This window comes from Xenopus tropicalis, chromosome 9 (genome assembly GCF_000004195.4).
Source record: "Xenopus tropicalis strain Nigerian chromosome 9, UCB_Xtro_10.0, whole genome shotgun sequence".
Classification (NCBI taxonomy): Eukaryota; Metazoa; Chordata; class Amphibia; order Anura; family Pipidae; genus Xenopus; species Xenopus tropicalis.
Window position 1 is genome coordinate 1518631 of NC_030685.2, and position 23157 is coordinate 1541787.

At 47.4% G+C, this 23157-nt stretch overlaps 1 protein-coding gene across 1 annotated transcript in view; it reads right to left on the reverse strand.

Moving 5' to 3' along the window:
* LOC101732019 overlaps positions 1 to 23157 on the reverse strand; it is a 100796-nt gene that overhangs the window by 55323 nt on the left and 22316 nt on the right. The window contains exons 6-8 of the mRNA XM_031892896.1: positions 16769 to 17134; positions 13016 to 13324; positions 11943 to 12278 (exon numbers count right to left, since the gene is read on the reverse strand). Of these exons, the coding sequence (XP_031748756.1) occupies positions 11943 to 12278; positions 13016 to 13324; positions 16769 to 17134 (1011 nt within the window). The remainder of the gene's footprint in view (positions 1 to 11942; positions 12279 to 13015; positions 13325 to 16768; positions 17135 to 23157) is intronic.

Here is a 23157-nt window from a genome sequence, read left to right on the forward strand (position 1 = left end):
AACAGATATCCAGCGAGAACCGGAAGAAAGCCTCCTGCATATCTCAAAGACTATGAGACCTAAACATATTTGACCACATTGCAAAAGTCATTGCTATTATCTGTTTTAGCCAATGTATCTTATGTTGTTTCAAATCTGAATTAAGGGAGGGATGTAGTGTTCAACAGAAACCCTGTTGATGTTTATTATGTTTTGTTAATGTTCAATACTATGCAGCACTGCTGACATTAGAGGGCGCCCTTTCCAGCAAGCCAGATAGTATCATAGTCACTATGGTTTTGATACAGCCATGTGAGCAGAGCTGGCAGCCTTACAGTTTGTGAAATAAAGCCTACAGCAAAAGCCTTCTGTGTGTGTGTGGGTCCAAACATTACACAGGGGTATGGGGGATAGCTCTCAGTACAAGTGAGGGAATACAGGGGTAGGGGAGATAGCTCTCAGTACAAGTGAGGGAATACAGGGGTAGGGGAGATAGCTCTCAGTACAAGTGAGGGAATACAGGGGTATGTGGGATAGCTCTCAGTACAAGTGAGGGAATACAGGGGTATGGGAGATAGCTCTCAGTACAAGTGAGGGAATACAGGGGTAGGGGAGATAGCTCTCAGTACAAGTGAGGGAATACAGGGGTAGGGGGGATAGCTCTCAGTACAAGTGAGGGAATACAGGGGTAGGGGGGATAACTCTCAGTACAAGTGAGGGAATACAGGGGTAGGGGGATAGCTCTCAGTACAAGTGAGGGAATACAGGGATAGGGGAGATAGCTCTCAGTACAAGTGAGGGAATACAGGGGTAGGGGAGATAGCTCTCAGTACAAGTGAGGGAATACAGGGGTAGGGGGACAGCTCACAGTACAAGTGAGGAAATACAGGGGTAGGGGAGATAGCTCTCAGTACAAGTGAGGGAATACAGGGGTAGGGGGGATAGCTCTCAGAACAAGTGAGGGAATACAGGGGTAGGGGGGATAGCTCTCAGTACAAGTGAGGGAATACAGGGGTATAGGAGATAGCTCTCAGTACAAGTGAGGGAATACAGGGGTAGGGGAGATAGCTCTCAGTACAAGTGAGGGAATACAGGGGTAGGGGGGATAGCTCTCAGTACAAGTGAGGGAATACAGGGGTATGGGAGATAGCTCTCAGTACAAGTGACGGAATACAGGGGTAGGGGGATAGCTCTCAGTACAAGTGAGGGAATACAGGGGTAGGGGGGATAGCTCTCAGTACAAGTGAGGGAATACAGGGGTAGGGGAGATAGCTCTCAGTACAAGTGAGGGAATACAGGGGTATGGGGGATAGCTCTCAGTACAAGTGAGGGAATACAGGGGTAGGGGGAATAGCTCTCAGTACAAGTGAGGGAATACAGGGGTAGGGGGATAGCTCTCAGTACAAGTGAGGGAATACAGGGGTAGGGGGATAGCTCTCAGTACAAGTGAGGGAATACAGGGGTAGGGGGGATAGCTCACAGTACAAGTGAGGAAATACAGGGGTAGGGGAGATAGCTCTCAGTACAAGTGAGGGAATACAGGGGTAGGGGGGATAGCTCTCAGAACAAGTGAGGGAATACAGGGGTAGGGGGGATAGCTCTCAGTACAAGTGAGGGAATACAGGGGTATGGGAGATAGCTCTCAGTACAAGTGAGGGAATACAGGGGTAGGGGAGATAGCTCTCAGTACAAGTGAGGGAATACAGGGGTATGGGAGATAGCTCTCAGTACAAGTGACGGAATACAGGGGTAGGGGGATAGCTCTCAGTACAAGTGAGGGAATACAGGGGTAGGGGGGATAGCTCTCAGTACAAGTGAGGGAATACAGGGGTAGGGGAGATAGCTCTCAGTACAAGTGAGGGAATACAGGGGTATGGGGGATAGCTCTCAGTACAAGTGAGGGAATACAGGGGTAGGGGGAATAGCTCTCAGTACAAGTGAGGGAATACAGGGGTATGGGGGATAGCTCTCAGTACAAGTGAGGGAATACAGGGGTAGGGGGAATAGCTCTCAGTACAAGTGAGGGAATACAGGGGTAGGGGGGATAGCTCTCAGTACAAGTGAGGGAATACAGGGGTAGGGGGGATAGCTCTCAGTACAAGTGAGGGAATACAGGGGTAGGGGGGATAGCTCTCAGTACAAGTGAGGGAATACAGGGGTAGGGGGGATAGCTCTCAGTACAAGTGAGGGAATACAGGGGTAGGGGGACAGCTCACAGTACAAGTGAGGGAATACAGGGGTAGGGGGGATAGCTCTCAGTACAAGTGAGGGAATACAGGGGTAGGGGGGATAGCTCTCAGTACAAGTGAGGGAATACAGGGGTATGGGAGATAGCTCTCAGTACAAGTGAGGAAATACAGGGGTAGGGGAGATAGCTCTCAGTACAAGTGAGGGAATACAGGGATATGGGAGATAGCTCTCAGTACAAGTGAGGGAATACAGGGGTAGGGGGGATAGCTCTCAGTACAAGCGAGGGAATACAGGGGTAGGGGGATAGCTCTCAGTTCAAGTGAGGGAATACAGGGGTAGGGGGATAGCTCTCAGTACAAGTGAGGGAATACAGGGGTAGGGGGGATAGCTCTCAGTACAAGTGAGGGAATACAGGGGTAGGGGAGATAGCTCTCAGTACAAGTGAGGGAATACAGGGGTAGGGGGATAGCTCTCAGTACAAGTGAGGGAATACAGGGGTAGGGGGGATAGCTCTCAGTACAAGTGAGGGAATACAGGGGTATGGGAGATAGCTCTCAGTACAAGTGAGGAAATACAGGGGTAGGGGAGATAGCTCTCAGTACAAGTGAGGGAATACAGGGGTAGGGGGGATAGCTCTCAGAACAAGTGAGGGAATACAGGGGTAGGGGGGATAGCTCTCAGTACAAGTGAGGGAATACAGGGGTAGGGGGGATAGCTCTCAGTACAAGTGAGGGAATACAGGGGTAGGGGGGATAGCTCTCAGTACAAGTGAGGGAATACAGGGGTAGGGGGGATAGCTCTCAGTACAAGTGAGGGAATACAGGGGTAGGTGGGTTAGCTCTCAGTACAAGTGAGGGAATACAGGGGTAGGGGGACAGCTCTCAGTACAAGTGAGGGAATACAGGGGTAGGGGGGATAGCTCTCAGTACAAGTGAGGGAATACAGGGGTAGGGGGACAGCTCTCAGTACAAGTGAGGGAATACAGGGGTAGGGGGGATAGCTCTCAGTACAAGTGAGGGAATACAGGGTTATGGGAGATAGCTCTCAGTACAAGTGAGGGAATACAGGGTAGGGGGGATAGCTCTCAGTACAAGTGAGGGAATACAGGGGTAGGGGGGATAGCTCTCAGTACAAGTGAGGGAATACAGGGGTAGGGGGGATAGCTCTCAGTACAAGTGAGGGAATACAGGGGTAGGGGGGATAGCTCTCAGTACAAGTGAGGGAATACAGGGGTAGGGGGATAGCTCTCAGTACAAGTGAGAGAATACAGGGGTAGGGGGGATAGCTCTCAGTACAAGTGAGGGAATACAGGGGTAGGGGGGATAGCTCTCAGTACAAGTGAGGGAATACAGGGGTAGGGGGGATAGCTCTCAGTACAAGTGAGGGAATACAGGGGTAGGGGGGATAGCTCTCAGTACAAGTGAGGGAATACAGGGGTAGGGGAGATAGCTCTCAGTACAAGTGAGGGAATACAGGGGTAGGGGGATAGCTCTCAGTACAAGTGAGAGAATACAGGGGTAGGGGGGATAGCTCTCAGTACAAGTGAGGGAATACAGGGGTAGGGGGGATAGCTCTCAGTACAAGTGAGGGAATACAGGGGTAGGGGGGATAGCTCTCAGTACAAGTGAGGGAATACAGGGGTAGGGGGGATAGCTCTCAGTACAAGTGAGGGAATACAGGGTTATGGGAGATAGCTCTCCGTACAAGTGAGGGAATACAGGGTTATGGGAGATAGCTCTCAGTACAAGTGAGAAAATACAGGGGTAGGGGGGATAGCTCTCAGTACAAGTGAAGGAATACAGGGGTAGGGGGATAGCTCTCAGTACAAGTGAGGGAATACAGGGGTAGGGGGGATAGCTCTCAGTACAAGTGAGGGAATACAGGGGTAGGGGGGATAGCTCTCAGTACAAGTGAGGGAATACCAGGGGTATGGGAGATAGCTCTCAGTACAAGTGAGGGAATACAGGGGTAGGGGGGATAGCTCTCAGTACAAGTGAGGGAATACAGGGGTAGGGGGGATAGCTCTCAGTACAAGTGAGGGAATACAGGGGTATGGGAGATAGCTCTCAGTACAAGTGACGGAATACAGGGGTAGGGGAGATAGCTCTCAGTACAAGTGAGGGAATACAGGGGTAGGGGGGATAGCTCTCAGTACAAGTGAGGGAATACAGGGGTAGGGGGGATAGCTCTCAGTACAAGTGAGGGAATACAGGGTTATGGGAGATAGCTCTCCGTACAAGTGAGGGAATACAGGGTTATGGGAGATAGCTCTCAGTACAAGTGAAGGAATACAGGGGTAGGGGGATAGCTCTCAGTACAAGTGAGGGAATACAGGGGTAGGGGGGATAGCTCTCAGTACAAGTGAGGGAATACAGGGGTATGGGGGATAGCTCTCAGTACAAGTGAGGGAATACAGGGGTAGGGGGGATAGCTCTCAGTACAAGTGAGGGAATACAGGGGTAGGGGGGATAGCTCTCAGTACAAGTGAGGGAATACAGGGGTAGGGGGACAGCTCACAGTACAAGTGAGGGAATACAGGGGTAGGGGGGATAGCTCTAAGTACAAGTGAGGGAATACAGGGGTAGGGGGGATAGCTCTCAGTACAAGTGAGGGAATTCAGGGGTAGGGGGGATAGCTCTCAGTACAAGTGAGGGAATACAGGGGTAGGGGGACAGCTCACAGTACAAGTGAGGGAATACAGGGGTAGGGGGGATAGCTCTCAGTACAAGTGAGGGAATATAGGGGTAGGGGGGATAGCTCTCAGTACAAGTGAGGGAATACAGGGGTAGGGGGGATAGCTCTCAGTACAAGTGAGGGAATACAGGGTTATGGGAGATAGCTCTCAGTACAAGTTAGGGAATACAGGGGTAGGGGGGATAGCTCTCAGTACAAGTGAGGGAATACAGGGGTATGGGAGATAGCTCTCAGTACAAGTGAGGGAATACAGGGGTAGGGGAGATAGCTCTCAGTACAAGTGAGGGAATACAGGGGTAGGGGAGATAGCTCTCAGTACAAGTGAGGGAATATAGGGTAGGGGAGATAGCTCTCAGTACAAGTGAGGGAATACAGGGTTATGGGAGATAGCTCTCAGTACAAGTGAGGGAATACAGGGGTAGGGGGGATAGCTCTCAGTACAAGTGAGGGAATACAGGGGTAGGGGGGATAGCTCTCCATACAAGTGAGGGAATACAGGGGTAGGGGAGATAGCTCTCAGTACAAGTGAGGGAATACAGGGGTAGGGGGGATAGCTCTCAGTACAAGTGAGGGAATACAGGGGTAGGGGGGATAGCTCTCAGTACAAGTGAGGGAATACAGGGGTAGGGGAGATAGCTCTCAGTACAAGTGAGGGAATACAGGGTTATGGGAGATAGCTCTCAGTACAAGTGAGGGAATACAGGGTTATGGGAGATAGCTCTCAGTACAAGTGAGGGAATACAGGGGTAGGGGAGATAGCTCTCAGTACAAGTGAGGGAATACAGGGGTAGGGGAGATAGCTCTCAGTACAAGTGAGGGAATACAGGGGTAGGGGAGATAGCTCTCAGTACAAGTGAGGGAATACAGGGGTAGGGGGATAGCTCTCAGTACAAGTGAGGGAATACAGGGGTAGGGGGGATAGCTCTCAGTACAAGTGAGGGAATACAGGGGTAGGGGTGATAGCTCTCAGTACAAGTGAGGGAATACAGGGGTAGGGGGGATAGCTCTCAGTACAAGTGAGGGAATACAGGGGTAGGGGGGATAGCTCTCAGTACAAGTGAGGGAATACAGGGTTATGGGAGATAGCTCTCAGTACAAGTGAGGGAATACAGGGTTATGGGAGATAGCTCCAGTACAAGTGAGGGAATACAGGGTTATGGGAGATAGCTCTCAGTACAAGTGAGGGAATACAGGGGTAGGGAGATAGCTCTCAGTACAAGTGAGGGATAACAGGGGTAGGGGGATAGCTCTGCAGTACACAGTGAGGGAATAACAGGGGTAGGGGGGATAGCTCCTCAGTACAAGTGAGGGAATACAGGGGTAGGGGGGATTGCTCTCAGTACAAGTGAGAGGAATACAGGGGTAGGGGAGATAGCTCTCAGTACAAGTGAGGGAATCACCAGGGGGTAGGGGAGGATAGCTCTCAGTACAAGTGAGGGAAATACCAGGGGTAGGGGGGATAGCTCTCAGTACAAGTGGAGGGAATACAGGGGTAGCGGGGGATAGCTTCTCAGGTACAAGTGAGGGAATACAGGGGTAGGGGGGATTGCTTTCTCAGTAAAGTGAGGGAATAACAGGGGTAGGGGGGGATTAGCTCTGCAGTACAAGTGAGGGAATACCAAGGGGTAGGGGGATAGCTCTCAAGTACAAGTGAGGGAAATACCAGGGGTAAGGGAGATAGCTCTCAGTACAAGTGAGGGAAATAACAGGGTAGGGGAAGATAGCTCTCAGTTACAAGTGAGGGATAAGGGTTATGGGAGATAGCTCTCAGTACAAGTGAGGGATACAGGGGTAGGGGAGATAGCTCTCAGTACAAGTGAGGGAATACAGGGTAGGGGAGATAGCTCTCAGTACAAGTGAGGGAATACAGGGTAGGGGAGATAGCTCTCAGTACAAGTGAGGGAAAAGGGGTAGGGGATAGCTCTCATAAGGGGAATACAGGGTATGGGGGATAGCTCTCAGTACAAGTGAGGGAATACAGGGGAGGGGAATCCAACAAGGAGGGATACAGGGTAGGGGATAGCTCTCCATACAAGTGAGGGAATACAGGGGGTAGGGGAGATAGCTCTCAGTACAAGTGAGGGAATACAGGGGTAGGGGGGATAGCTCTCAGTACAAGTGAGGGAAATACAGGGGTAGGGGGATAGCTCTCAGTACAAGTGAGGGAATACAGGGGTAGGGGAGATAGCTCTCAGTACAAGTGAGGGAATACAAGGGTTAGGGAGATAGCTCTCAGTAACAAGTGAGGGAATACAGGGGGGAGATAGCTCTCAGTACAAAGTGAGGGAAACAGGGGTGGGGAGATAGCTCTCAGTCAAGTGAGGGAAATACAAGGGTCTACAGGGATAGCTCTCAGTACAAGTGAGGGAAATACAGGGGTAGGGGGATAGCGTACAAGCAGGGTACTCTCAGTACAAGTGAGGGAATACAGGGGTAGGGGGATAGCTCTCAGTACAAGTGAGGGAATACAGGGTGGGGGATAGCTCAGTACAAGTGAGGGAATACAGGGGTAGGGGGGATAGCTCTCAGTACAAGTGAGGGAATACAGGGTTAGGGAGATAGCTCTCAGTACAAGTGAGGGACTACAGGGTTATGGAAGATAGCTCTCAGTACAAGTGAGGGAATACAGGGTTATGGGAGATAGCTCTCAGTACAAGTGAGGGAATACAGGGTAGGGAGATAGCTCTCAGTACAAGTGAGGGAATACAGGGGTAGGGAGATAGCTCTCAGTACAAGTGAGGGAAATACAGGGGTAGGGGGGATAGCTCTCAGTACAAGTGAGGAATACAGGGGTAGGGGGGATTGCTCTCAGTACAAGTGGAAAGGGGGATCATACAGGGGGTAGGGGAGATAGCTCTCAGTACAAGTGAGGGAATACAGGGGTAGGGGGGATAGCTCTCAGTACAAGTGAGGGAATACAGGGTAGGGGGGATAGCTCTCAGTACAAGTGAGGGAATACAGGGGTAGGGGGGATAGCTCTCAGTACAAGTGAGGGAATACAGGGGTAGGGGGGATTGCTCTCAGTACAAGTGAGGGAATACAGGGGTAGGGGGGATAGCTCTCAGTACAAGTGAGGGAATACAGGGGTAGGGGGGATAGCTCTCAGTACAAGTGAGGGAATACAGGGGTAGGGAGATAGCTCTCAGTACAAGTGAGGGAATACAGGGGTAGGGGAGATAGCTCTCAGTACAAGTGAGGGAATACAGGGGTAGGGGAGATAGCTCTCAGTACAAGTGAGGGAATACAGGGGTAGGGGGGATAGCTCTCAGTACAAGTGAGGGAATACAGGGGTAGGGGGATAGCTCTCAGTACAAGTGAGGAATACAGGGGTATGGGGGATAGCTCTCAGTACAAGTGAGGGAATACAGGGGTAGGGGAGATAGCTCTCAGTACAAGTGAGGAATACAGGTAGGGGGATAGCTCTCAGTTCAAGTGAGGAATACAGGGGTAGGGAGATAGCTCTCAGTACAAGTGAGGGAATACAGGGTTATGGGAGATAGCTCTCAGTACAAGTGAGGGAATACAGGGGTAGGGGAGATAGTTCTCAGTACAAGTGAGGGAATACAGGGGTAGGGGAGATAGCTCTCAGTATAAGTGAGGGAATACAGGGGTAGGGGAGATAGCTCTCAGTACAAGTGAGGGAATACAGGGGTAGGGGGGATAGCTCTCAGTACAAGTGAGGGAATACAGGGGTATGGGGGATAGCTCTCAGTACAAGTGAGGGAATACAGGGGTAGGGGAGATAGCTCTCAGTACAAGTGAGGGAATACAGGGTAGGGGGGATAGCTCTCAGTACAAGTGAGGGAATACAGGGGTAGGGGAGATAGCTCTCAGTACAGTGAGGGAATACAGGGGTTATGGGAGATAGCTCTCAGTACAAGTGAGGGAATACAGGGGTAGGGGAGATAGCTCTCAGTACAAGTGAGGGAATACAGGGGTAGGGGGATAGCTCTCAGTACAAGTGAGGGAATATAGGGGTAGGGGGGATTGCTCTCAGTACAAGTGAGGGAATACAGGGGTAGGGGGATAGCTCTCAGTACAAGTGAGGGAATACAGGGGTAGGGGAGATAGCTCTCAGTACAAGTGAGGGAATACAGGGGTAGGGGAGATAGCTCTCAGTACAAGTGAGGGAATACAGGGGTAGGGGGGATAGCTCTCAGTAAAAGTGAGGGAATACAGGGGGTAAGGGAGATAGCTCTCAGTACAAGTGAGGGAATACAGGGGTAGGGGAGATAGCTCTCAGTACAAGTGAGGGAATACAGGGGTAGGGGGGATAGCTCTCAGTGCAAGTGAGGGAATACAGGGGTAGGGGAGATAGCTCTCAGTACAAGTGAGGGAATACAGGGGTAGGGGGATAGCTCTCAGTACAAGTGAGGGAATACAGGGGTAGGGGGGGATAGCTCTCAGTACAAGTGAGGGAATACAGGGGTAGGGGGATAGCTCTCAGTACAAGTGAGGGAATACAGGGGTAGGGGGCGATAGCTCTCAGTACAAGTGAGGGAATACAGGGGTAGGGGACAGCTCTCAGTACAAGTGAGGGAATACAGGGGTAGGGGGGATAGCTCTCAGTACAAGTGAGGGAATACAGGGGTAGGGGAGATAGCTCTCAGTACAAGTGAGGGAATACAGGGGTAGGGGGGATAGCTCTCAGTACAAGTGAGGGAATACAGGGGTATGGGGATATCTCTCAGTACAAGTGAGGGAATACAGGGGTAGGGGGATAGCTCTCAGTACAAGTGAGGGAATACAGGGGTAGGTGGGATAGCTCTCAGTACAAGTGAGGGAATACAGGGGTAGGGGGGATAGCTCTTAGTACAAGTGAGGGAATACAGGGGTAGGGAGATAGCTCTCAGTACAAGTGAGGGAATACAGGGGTATGGGGGATATCTCTCAGTACAAGTGAGGGAATACAGGGGTAGGGGGGATAGCTCTCAGTACAAGTGAGGGAATACAGGGGTAGGGGGGATAGCTCTCAGTACAAGTGAGGGAATACAGGGGTAGGGGGGATAGCTCTCAGTACAAGTGAGGGAATACAGGGGTAGGGGGATAGCTCTCAGTACAAGTGAGAGAATACAGGGGTAGGGGGGATAGCTCTCAGTACAAGTGAGGGAATACAGGGGTAGGGAGATAGCTCTCAGTACAAGTGAGGGAATACAGGGGTAGGGGAGATAGCTCTCAGTACAAGTGAGGGAATACAGGGGTAGGGGGATAGCTCTCAGAACAAGTGAGGGAATACAGGGGTAGGGGGGATAGCTCTCAGTACAAGTGAGGGAATACAGGGGTAGGGGGGATAGCTCTCAGTACAAGTGAGGGAATACAGGGGTAGGGGGGATAGCTCTCAGTACAAGTGAGGGAATACAGGGGTAGGGGAGATAGCTCTCAGTACAAGTGAGGGAATACAGGGGTAGGGGAGATAGCTCTCAGTACAAGTGAGGGAATACAGGGGTAGGGGAGATAGCTCTCAGTACAAGTGAGGGAATACAGGGGTAGGGGAGATAGCTCTCAGTACAAGTGAGGGAATACAGGGGTAGGGGGGATAGCTCTCAGTAAAAGTGAGGGAATACAGGGGTAGGAGGGATAGCTCTCAGTACAAGTGAGGGAATACAGGGGTAGGGGAGATAGCTCTCAGTACAAGTGAGGGAATACAGGGGTAGGGGGGATAGCTCTCAGTACAAGTGAGGGAATACAGGGTTATGGGAGATAGCTCTCAGTACAAGTGAGGGAATACAGGGGTAGGGGGGATAGCTCTCAGTACAAGTGAGGGAATACAGGGGTAGGGGGGTAGCTCTCAGTACAAGTGAGGGAATACAGGGGTAGGGGAGATAGCTCTCAGTACAAGTGAGGGAATACAGGGGTAGGGGGGATAGCTCTCAGTACAAGTGAGGGAATACAGAGTTATGGGAGATAGCTCTCAGTACTAGTTGCCCCAGGGACTGGTCCGATTGCCATCTGGGAGTCAGGAAGGAATTTTTACCCCTCTGGGGCAAATTAGAGGCTTCAGATGGGGTTTTATGCCTTCCTCGGGATCAATTAGCAGTTAGGCAGGTTATATATAGGCATTATGGTTGAACGTGATGGACGTATGTCTTTTTTCAACCTAACTTACTATGTTACTATTAGTGCCACCTAAAACCCTATATTTATTCTGCAGAAAGCTTTACCTGCCTGAGTTACAGCCCTAGAGGGTCAATCTGTTTGTTTAAGATAGCAGCTGCCATTTTAGCTTGGTCTCAGTAACTTCTGTACTACAGCTCTGGCTGCTGGTAGCTCATATTACAGAGAGTTGAGAGGGGGAGCAAATTCTGATAGGAGGGGGAGGGGGAGGAGAAGAGAAGGAAAGAGAAGAGCAAACTGAGCAGACTCGTGCCCGTGCCCGTGCCCTGAAGAGAGGAAATCTGACATAAGAACATGTGACCCAAAAGGACACAAGAAATCCGTGTTTCTTTTGATAGAGGACTCAGGGCAGCGTTTCTGTGAGTGATTATGGCTGTATTTACACCTTTCTGATACAGAATACTGAGTTTTTACTTTTCCTGAAACACATGACTTGTCATTGGTGCCTTTTGTCATGCAAAATATCTATATATAAAAAAGAATAGTGATGAGCGAATCTGTCCTATTTCGCTTCGCCATAAAATTTGTGAAACGGCAAGAAAATGTGCAAAATTTGTCGCGCAATTTTTTTTGTCGCCCGCGCTTTTTTTTTTACACGACCCTGCCTAATTTTGACACGACCGTGCCCTTTGCAAAAAATTCTGCAGCGTATTTTCACCGAAGTTTTGCCAATGGCGAAATGCGGAAATTTGCTGCAAATCCATGCCTGGCGCAAAAAATTCGCTCATCACTGAAGAACTTTTTATTCAATGTTAAGAAGGTTGTGCAGGATCCTAAGCCAAAATGATGAGGTACGGTAAGTGATGCCTTTCCCCCAGTACCATGTAATCTCAAGCTAACGTTACTGCTGCCAAAGAACTCTGGGGGGGGGGGGGGTTTCCTCAACATATAGTATTTTTTATATATTATTTGTATTTGTTGCACAGTCCCAGCCCATAATGGGAAAAATCAGCAGATAGACTCACCCATAACCTTGATCCTCCCAGTGCTCGTGTCTATGGGTTCCCCCAGACTGGGATGTGCCACCCTGCAGATATATTCTGCCCCCTGGTCTCTCAGTGTGGGGTAAATGATCAGACTGGGGGTGCAGCTGTAGGTGCTATCTGGCTGTTTGCAGGACTGTATATTGGGGTGAGTATTGGGCACTTCTGTTAGTCCCTCACTTTTTGCCCCTTTCCGCAGCCACGTCACTGTCAGGGCATCTGGGAAATACCCCGAGATATTGCACCGCAGGGTGGTGGGGCTGTTATGGAGAAACTGAGCCTCCTGTATTGGCTCCACTGCTGGTTTCCATGGGAATTCTGTAAAATAATGAATTTTCCTAGGTTAAATGTTGTGTTAGAATGCAAAATTATAGTAAGGTAAGTGCTCCCTGTTTCCTACCAGGCAAAGAAAGATGCAACTATTAACTCATTCAACTATTAACTCAAGTTCCTGATCCCCTCATACAAGGGGGCACAAGGTTTCATCAACCCATCCCCCCCCCCAACTCATGTGTTGGTGACACCTGCCTTTTAGTTCTTCATAGAAAGAGAAAGAAAGGAAAGAAAAGAATAAAGAAAGAAAGAAAGAAAGAAAGAAAGAAAGGAGAGAGAGAGCACATTTAAATGGAGAAAAGAACCCATTGGTGCAATTTATCTGCTCATTTATTGCTTTGTTCTAATTGTCTGGCTAATTGGCCAACTGCGTTACTTGTAAATAGATTAGGGTAGGGTCCCTTTAGAGAGAATGTACAATAAGAGAGGATAAAGCATCATAAATCAACCGTTTTCACAATAATGAGGTGCAAAGAGATTTATTTAAGCAAAGGACCAAAGCCTTTTGTGGGTGGCGGCCCCTTATCCCCCTGTTACATATAATGGTCTGAAATGGAACTTACTCAGCCCCCAATTCATGCCCCAAAACTCTCTGCTTTTCACTGGATGATGTAGATTTCGGGGCAAAACAATGGGGCAGTTACTATAGAGTGGGTTGGGATGTGAGTGAGCCTGAGGGAGGTTGGGCAGAAAGGCAAAGCCTGAGAGCCAAAATGTCTCACCTGGATCCTGTGCAGAGATCTCTCTGTATCCCGGGGCATCCAAGGAACCATGTTCCCAGGCCACACCCACTCGGAATGCCGGATCTTTATACTGATCCCCAGGAATTCTGGCCTCACTACACAAACTGAATGTGAGATCCGGATTCTCCTCATATAGTTCTGTGGATAATATTCTGTCCTGGGAATCTCCTGCCCCACAGGTCCATGTGATGGAGATATCTCTGGGGTAGAATCCCCGCAGGGTGAGAGAGTACAGGATCTCCCCAGAGTCACACAGAGTTGGTACCACTGATGCCGGCGCTGGTTTGGCTGGGAAATAAACATAATGGGAACATTAGGGGTAAAAAAATAAACATGATGGAGACCAGTCACAGGGCAGAACACACTAGCAGTTTGCAAGATTTAGCAAAACAAATGGGTTTAACCCTTTCCCTGCCAAGCACGTAGCTCCTACGTGCTGGCATAAAAACATGTTATAGCTCCTACGTGCTTGGCATTTGTTTTCTTTATCTTGCGCAGGGTAAAGAACCCCCTAGGGAACGAGCAGAGGGGGGTAAATAGTGGCCCCTGGGGCGCGATTGCCATGGGGCCCCATGGGAAAAGCCTGACATGTGGATTCTACATGTCAGGCTTTTGCTGCTCTCCCCCCTTCCTGTGCTCCCCCCTCACTTCCTGTGCTGCCCACACTGGAGCCGACTGCATCTGCTGTCCCTGCGATCTTCTGTCTCCCTCCTGTGATCTCCAGCTGTTTGTGCCCAGATTAGTGCCAGATACACACACAAACACACAATCACACACTTATTACACTAATACACACTTATGGCGGCTTCTAATCAGGGGTGGCACACAGTCTCCCCAGTGTAAGATTATTGTAATATATACAGTATATTGTGGGTTCCTACATTTTGTTAACTTAGAGAGGAAGCAGCCTTATTAGTGGTCACCTGGTTGTCTGGTAGAAACAATAGGAGTTTCCTAATATGGGAAACAAAGGAAGGACAGTCATGGTGGAGACGCAGACATGGAGACTGGAATACCCTTAATGGCGGATGGGTAACTTCCTGTAACTAACTGGTATATGCTAGCATCATTTAAATGGACCAATCAGGAGAGACTTCTAGAAAGTTCTAGAAGCCACCCATCTCTCCTGTATATAAGTTGGCTTCAGTAGGGCACAGACAAAGGGGCTAGGAGAGGGTTAAGCACCGTACTAAATCAGAACTCCTATCAAAACTAAGGAGAGGGATAGAGTTAAGGTTTCACAGAGAGTGTTTATATGGTGTGGGATATTATTATTATTTTTTTTTTTTTTTAACAATCTTTATTTATCATTTTTCCCAAAGAAAATAAGGATACAGAAAAAAGAAAAGGGAAGGGAAAAGAAAGAAAAAATAGGGCTAAGCAAAGCAAAGGTAGAACATTCATATCTCACCAAAATATATATCTCCAAGGGCTTACATCAAGTTACATTACAGTTTATAAACCTCTCAACCAATATATACTATACATAACGTTGTATACAGCCTCATCACAGAACACAAATGCTTAGTTTAAAACAGTATATTGTTCATTTTCAACCAAGGTGACCACGTTACCCTATACTGTGCAACTTTATTTTGTATTAAATGAGTTATTTCTTCCAGTTTCCTAGATTCCTCTACTAAATTTATCCACTCCGAATATGAAGGTGGTTTAGTATTTTTCCAGGCTCTGGGAATCAAAGCTTTAGCCGCATTCAAAAGATGTAAAGTTAGTTTATCTGTTAATACACTATTTTCCTTATCATCAAAATAGAATAATAAACACATTAAATCAGTGCTTAATATTTTAGTACCTGTAACTTTACCAATTGTAGTACAGATCTTGGACCAATATCCTTGCATTTCTATACAAGTGAACCAGATATGCTTAAAAGAGCCTGTTTCCTTTTTACACCTCCAGCATAACTCTGATGAGGTTGGAAACATTACATGCATTTTCTCTGGAACATAATACCATCTTGTAATAAGTTTAAATAGCATCTCTCTTATTCTAGATGCTCTTGATGCTTTGTGAATATTCTGCAAAATCTTTTGTCTTATTATTGGGGGAATAAGCATTCCCATCTCCTTTTCCCAGGCATCAAAATATTTTAACGATTCATGTTCCTGGTTACCAAGAATAATCTTATATATGGTCGAAAGCATTTAATCAGGAATTTGTTGCTTACCTAACAAGATTTCCCATGCAGTACTAGTAAAATCTCCTAAAGATGATTTATCGTTAGTTAAAAAATGATAAAGTTTAAAGTAGCACAATTGATCCCTAGGATGATTCCCCCACCGTTCCTGAATATTCGACAATGATATTATTTTGCCATTTTTATAAAAATCCGATACCCTAGTTTCTCTGTTATTATAAGTACTCCATTGAAAAAATGCTTTGGGATCAAGACTAGGAACAAAATCTGGGTTCTGTGTTAAAGGTTGTAAAATTGGAAATTCTGACGTAAGTTTAAACCGAGATCTACATCTATACCAGGTGTCTAAGGTTGCTGTAATTGTAGGGTGTTTATCTAACGCACTTTCAGCTTTATACTTTCTACTCCACAATAGGTTTCTCAGAGGGATAGGACTCACTGATTGTTCTAATTCTACCCATTCTTTTCCTGTTTCCTTTAGATGCCAATACATTGTTCTCCCTAAATGGACTGCCAAATAATACAAGTAAGTATCAGGTACAGCTAACCCTCCCTTATTTTTTGGAAGGGTTAAGATTCTATATCTTAGTCTAGGTGATTTATACTCCCATATGAATTTTGAGATTAGTGATTTCACTTCTTTAAAGAATATTTTAGGAATCTTTATTGGTATCATCTGTATAAAATAAAGTATCTGTGGCATAATTGTCATCTTTATTGCTTGGATCTTCCCAAACCAGGATAAACCCAGATTACTCCATATATTAAGTTGCTTTTGGAGCTTATCAATTAACGGTGGAAAATTCAGTTGATATAATTTGTTTAACACCGTGGGTATCTGTATACCCAGATACTTTATACTCTGTGATGCCCACTGAAAGGGGAACTCTTTTACTAACATGCCTTTGACCTGTTCTGGTAAATTGATTTTTCTCAATATCATCTGTCCGCACACTTATACTTATCATGTCCCTTTTGATTTCTTCTTCTTCTTATTATTATTATTTAGGTGGCTGGGCCTCTGGGTTTCATTTTAGTGTATTTAGTTAAGTTAGTGTGTACTGTATATTTGTAGTGTATTATAGTATATTTGTCTTGTATGACCTTTTTGTGTTTATTGTATTAGGGTTAGTTGTTGTTCCTGCAATTGGAGTTGGGAGCAATAAGCACAGTTTCCCAGCACTGAACAAGTCTGTCCCTTTATCCCCATGTCTGATTCCTGTGCCATATAATGACGGGAAAATGCCATCATTATCTCTATATGTAAGGTACCAGCAAGGGGCCTGACACAGGGAATCAGCATTCTCATTGGTCACTTCTCTTGCATCTATAATGAGGTTTTTTTTTTTTTTTTTTTGCAACTTCCATAGCAAAACCAGGGGGCACAGTGGAACAGCATCATGGCTGGGTTTACATTCCCTTTAATGGTACAGAACCCTCTCTTGCTGCATGATGGAGGTTTGTTATATGACATGTTTTTAGTTTTTGTCCCATAATTTGTTTTTATTTGCAGCAGGTGCCATTATGCTTAAATTCTGGGGGGGGAAAAGATTATTTCTACTTTTAGCACTTACCATAGATGGTGGCACAGGGGAATCTCCTCTCCGTAGTTGCCCCATCGCAGACAAACCTGCAGATCAGGGTCACATCTCTGTGTTGCCCCACACGGGGTACAAATCTCAGGGAGGAGCAGTAGGTTTGCAGCCCCACTATCCTACAGGTGATGAAGTAGGAGCCCCCCAACAGCCGTTCTGCTTCCCCTGGGCCCCCCGGGTGGCACTGGGGTATCTCCCGCTGCTTTCCTGCCCTCTCCTCACTCCATGTGACCTGTGGGTTCCCCTGGGGGCAGTTAGTGGCCGTACAGTACAGAGTGGCCTCTTCTCCATCCAACAGCTTCTCTGGCCCTTTAATCCCACTCACCGTGTAACCCTGTAACAGAGCTGAAACACCGGTATAGTCAGTATTACATGAACAATTACATTCTTTACACATTTCTATGTTTTGTTTTTAGACATATTCTCTCCTGGTTCTGCCCAACAACTGTCAGTTCCATGTGCCCCCCCAATGTTCCATAGAAAGATTTAAGCCTAACTGAGCTCAGTTTGGGGTTGTTAGGGTATTAGGGCTGTGACACATGGGGAGATTAGTCACCCCGCACCAAATATCCCTTGTCGCAGACGACTAATCTCCCCAAAATGCCATCCCACTGACTAGAATGTAAATCGCCGGTGGGATGGCATATGCGGTGCTGAAATCTCTGAAGTTTCCTCCCAAGGCAACTTCGGCAAGTCTCGGCATTGTATATCCCACGACAAGGAAGATTTGTTGCGCAGCAACTAACCTCCCCATGTGTGACAGACCTTAGGGGGGTTGGGGTTAGGGGACTTTTTGGAAAGATTTGGGAAATTCCCAGGTCCTGTTAGTAAATGCTCCTAATGGAACCCCAACTTGCACACGTTGAGAGCAATTCTTTTGGACATTGTCACACCAAGAAAACTGCTGTGAGAAATAAATAAATACCTACATACCTACCAAGCTAAATAGTTGGAATAAGAAGAATTTCTCTTGCCTTCTTGACGTAAATTCAATTTCTTCTAGTCCCGACATGTCAGTACACATGGGTAGCATCGCCCCCCCCCCCCCACAGGAGGTAGGACCTATACCAAGCCAATTAAAATGAATCCCGCCCTATAAGACCACCTGACTTCCTCCTCACCACTGTTATACATTGGCCATAGCAGTACAGGAAGCAAAATTGGGATGGGAAACCTGTACTGACATGTCGGGACTAGAAGAAATAGAATTTACGTCAAGAAGGTAAGTGAAATTCTCCTTTTCTTCTGCGTCCCCCCATGTCAGTACTCATGGGATCTACCAAGCCCCGCCCCACAGTAAAGTAAGGGGTGGGAAACAAAAGGTACAAAACCCAAAAGAGCTAGAAAGGCCAAAAACAAGGCCAACATCCCATAGAGGAAACAGGGACACTAATGATTCCCTGGAAATGAGACAAGAATGCTGAACGACCAAAAGAGCAACAACAATGTCCCAAGGTATAAGAAAGTGGCTGACAACCAAAGCTCAAATTCCCAACTACATATAACATAATATGAGAGACAAGCAAGCCAAGGCAAACAATGCCCATTCCCTGCGACAGGGGTTCCCTCACAGACCAGAGGCATACCCCCCAACTGTCCCGCTTTTTATGGCGCGTCCCGCTGTCCCGGATAGTTCCATGAATGTCCCGCATTGTGGGACATTCATTGAACTATCCAGCACAGCGGGATGCCCTTGCTGTGCCGGATGTTCACGCTTCGCCTGCGGCTTTGTTATGCCTCTCCTTGTGCAGCGTGACAGGCCCTTTTATAAGGTTGCGCCTGTGGGTGTGACGTCATTACGCACAGGCGCAACCTTATAAAAGGGCCTGTCGCGCTGCACAAGGAGAAGCCACAGAAGAAGGCGGAGCTCCTATGGGAGGTACTGTGATAGGGGGACACTGTGTATAGGGGGCTACTGTGATAGGGGGACACTGTGTATAGGGGGCTACTGTGATTGGGGGACACTGTGTATTGGGGGCTACTGTGATTGGGGGCTACTGTGTATGGGGGGCTACTGTGTATGGGGCGGGCTGCTGTGTATGGGGCGGGCTACTGTGTATGGGGGGCTACTGTGTATGGGGGTTACTGTGTATGGGGGGCTACTGTGTATGGGCGGGCTACTGTGTATGGGGGGGCTGCTGTGTATGGGGGGGCTGCTGTGTATGGGGGGGCTGCTGTGTATGGGGGTTACTGTGTATGGGCGGGCTGCTGTGTATGGGGCGGGCTACTGTGTATGGGGCGGGCTACTGTGTATGGGGCGGGCTACTGTGTATGGGGCGGGCTACTGTGTATGGGGGGAAAAACTGGTACTTAGTTATAACTCACTTATAACTGACTGCCTTCTCTCTATATTTGTATTTTAATGTAGGAGTTGCTATATTGTTTTCCTTAGGTAGTACAGTATGAGGGTATAGCACATTTTCGTCTGCTCCCGCCATTTGATCTATATAAAAGGGGTATTTTTCTTAAAATGGGGTGTGGTAATTGGGGCGTGACCACAAAAGGGGGCGTGGTCAAAAAATTGCCGCGCTGCGCGCGACAAATCTTTTTGTCCCTCTTTTCATTTTTCAAATGTTGGGAGGTATGCAGAGGGTCTGTTACAATACCCAGACACTCAGACACAACCATAATCCTGGCCTAACCAGCTCAATGGTGTCACTACCCTAGCACAGCCAGCAGGAAGAGAGGCCAGAGAAACCACACCAGAAATGGCAACAACTAGGATATATAAACCCACTTGTGCTGGGGCTAAGAACTGACCCTAAGCCCCAATCAGTGGCACTAGAACATAAAGCTGGTCACCTGTAAGCATAAACTCCACAGCTCAATGGGAGCACCTAAAAAAAAAAGTGTGGGCAACCGTCTTCAAAAGAAGAACTGACAAGGCACTGAGGCTGTTGAATCTTTATTATAGATCTGTTAGTTAGTTATGTTATACAGAATACTACATTTCCCAGAATGCACATGCCATATGTTACCATGCAATTTCCTGTGTGTGATGTAAGCGATTGCTATTGGTTCTGGGGGTGCTGTGATCTTGATCTTTTAGTTCCTGTTCCTGTTTCTGTGTGAGAGCTCTCTCTGTAGCTGCACGTCCCTGTATTTACTGACTAACATTGCTGATATGCATCTATTCTAAATAAAAGTTATTAACAGCAAAGGATTGTGTGGAACTACACCACTCTGCGTGAGAATCTGATACCAAGGAACTCTGGTAGCTCATCAACCCTGAATATAAGAGTGTTGTACAGAATAGTTGCAACAGATGCAACATGCAGATATCCAAAAGTACAGAGATACTGCAGCCCTCAAAGCCCACTAAGCCCAACCAAACTGGGGAACATAAGAAGCTAATGACCCAGTAACACTGGTATAAGTACTGTGCAAGCAACTGCTGCTGCTAAAACAACTAACAGTCTGCACACCAATCTGAACCAAAAAGTCAAAATACATGTAGCCAATGGCATAGAAGCCAGGCAATGCACACCAACACAATGTTGCACGAGCTAGCCGGCCTGAATGCACAACTGGTGTGCCAATGCAACAACCACGCAGACAAAAACCCCAGAGGGAAGGCTGGTAGCACGCACGCCATATCACTAAAACAACCAAACATTGCCAAATGATGAATGTGAATCCAAGCATGAGCACTCCCGCTGCAAGAATGCCAACCTTTGGAACAAGAAGGCAAGCAAGCACTGAAACCAAGTTCAGAGGCCCTGGGAGGCAATGACCCTAGCCTTATCTACAACTGCCATAGGGCAGACCCTCATGCATATCCATGGCCCACAGACAACACAAGGCTATAACTAAGGCAAAGCCCAGAATCCACATGTACCAAGGGCCGCACCAGCTAACGCATTAGCCAATCCCCCGGGAAAGGTCAGCAACCACAAGCATCCAGGGGCAAGAAAGACCATAAGCCCACAACACCACAAGGACCGGCAGCCAAGCAAGCAAAGGGCCAACCAAAACCCGTGGGTGCGTGAGTCAAAGGCCAAAACAAGGGCCTGTGACTACACAAGTCTGTAGGACAACATAAGGGCCAAGGGCAATGACCAGCACCACACAAGCCCAAAACAGTGGCCACATGAACCAAGATCACCAACGACTACTCAGAGCCAGCAGCCATGCACAGCAGACCCGCAAGCCAAGACAGACACCAGTGGACACGCATACCAAGGGCCACGACAAACACCAGCAAACACGTGGAGCCAAGGGCCAAGCCATGGACCAGCGGACACGCGAGCCAAGGGCCAAGACATGGACCAGCGGACACGCGAGCCAAGGGCCAAGACATGGACCAGCGGACACGCGAGCCAAGGGCCAAGACATGGACCAGCGGACACGCGAGCCAAGGGCCAAGACATGGACCAGCGGACACGCGAGCCAAGGGCCAAGACATGGACCAGCGGACACGCGAGCCAAGGGCCAAGACATGGACCAGCGGACACGCGAGCCAAGGGCCAAGACATGGACCAGCGGACACGCGAGCCAAGGGCCAAGACATGGACCAGCGGACACGCGAGCCAAGGGCCAAGACATGGACCAGCGGACACGCGAGCCAAGGGCCAAGATCCAGCCTAGCCTGACTTCTGTATAGGAAGGAGTCAGGCTAGGCTCGATCAATCGATCGCCGCATAGTTGATGCATCTCCTGATACTTTCCCCGGCATCGCCGTATCGCCTTTGTTCAAATGACAGGAAGCCGAGTTTAACAGGTATTTTCTTCTAAAGCATTCAAAATAACAAATAGTTTTCAGGAGAGGGCAGTTATTGGGGGAGGGTAGATTAGATTTTTTTAGTTAAAAATTTTTAGTGTTACTTTTCCTTTAAGACACACAGGGCCTGATTCACTAAAGGGCGATAAAAATTATCGCATGCTTTTTCGCGTTAAAAAAACGCAAAATAATTTGCGTGCGATTCACCATAGTATTATCGCGTGCGAAAAATCGACATTTTCGCATGGGTTATTTCTCGCACTAGTTTTACCGCATGCGTTAATTTCCGCGCTGAAAAGAATACGATCGCATGATTCACTATAACTTTTGCGCGCTAAATATTGCATTTGGCTATGCGAAAATTAACCCCTACTACAGGCAGGCGAAAAATTCTAGAAAAGTACAGTAAATGAGTTTTTGCAATAAAATATGGACTTACAGTGTTATTTATTCAGTCTGTGTTTCCCCCAGAGTGACGCAGCCGCCAGTTTGCAGCGAAATGGTCATTTTTAATACAGTAATTTTCTGCAAGTATTGGCGTGTATGGCTAACATGGCGTGCGTTTATTTGCGCGACTATTTATATTTGGCTACAAGTGATGAAATGTTTCGCCAGGCATGGATTCGCAGTGAATTTTTGGACGTGCGTTGAATTTTTTTCGCGGCTGATTTTTTCATGCGTTTCTCAAAACAATCTGCCAATGGCAAAACGCATGAAAAAATTTGCCACGCAAAAATTCACCGCACATCCAAAAATTTATACAAGCGTCAAAAAATAATAGTCACAGCAACAATTTTTTTGCCCGCACAACATTTTTGCCGTTTCGTGGATCTTTCGAAAGATTTGCTAATTTTTCACTAAAGAAACCAGAACACATTTGCTCATCACTAGTGGCTACTATTTATATGCTACTATTTATATACTACTATTTATATACTACTATTTATATGCTACTATTTATATGCTACTATTTATATACTACTATTTATATACTACTATTTATATACTACTATTTATATGTGGCTAATATTTATATACACCATTTATATGCGGCGACAATTTTTATACACTATTTCTATGATACCATTCATATGCGGCGATTATTCGCGTAATTTAGCGCATGTACCGGCAAATACCGCATTGAAATAGTCTTTCGCGAGTTAAATAACAATTGTAATATCGCTCGTAAAAAAGCGCAAGTATGCTTATAGTGAATCGTGCGAAAAATCGCCAAAATTAAGCCGCGGTAAAAATTTTAGCGCACAATAAAAATTGCGCACATTTTATCGCCCTTTAGTGAATCAGGCCCATAGTGGAAACTGAGGAATCAGACTCACCGGATTCAGGCTAAGCTGACACTTGCCTATATCCATACCCATGGCCCTTAATCAATCATTTCACAGGGCAGGAGTCCTTAAAGCCTCAAAAAAAAAAAAAAATAGGAAAAATGGAGGCTAAGTTAGTTTACAGGTAAAAATGTGGAAAGAAACCCCACCCCTGTAGCCTACCCAATAGGCATGAGTTGGAATACTGTGCGTAGTTGGGCGTAGCGCAGGGGGGCTATTTCAGCACAAGGCTAGGACCATGGGTATGCCCACACCTGCATTTCTTCCCAATAGGCATCAATTTGAACATTTTGCGTATTTGG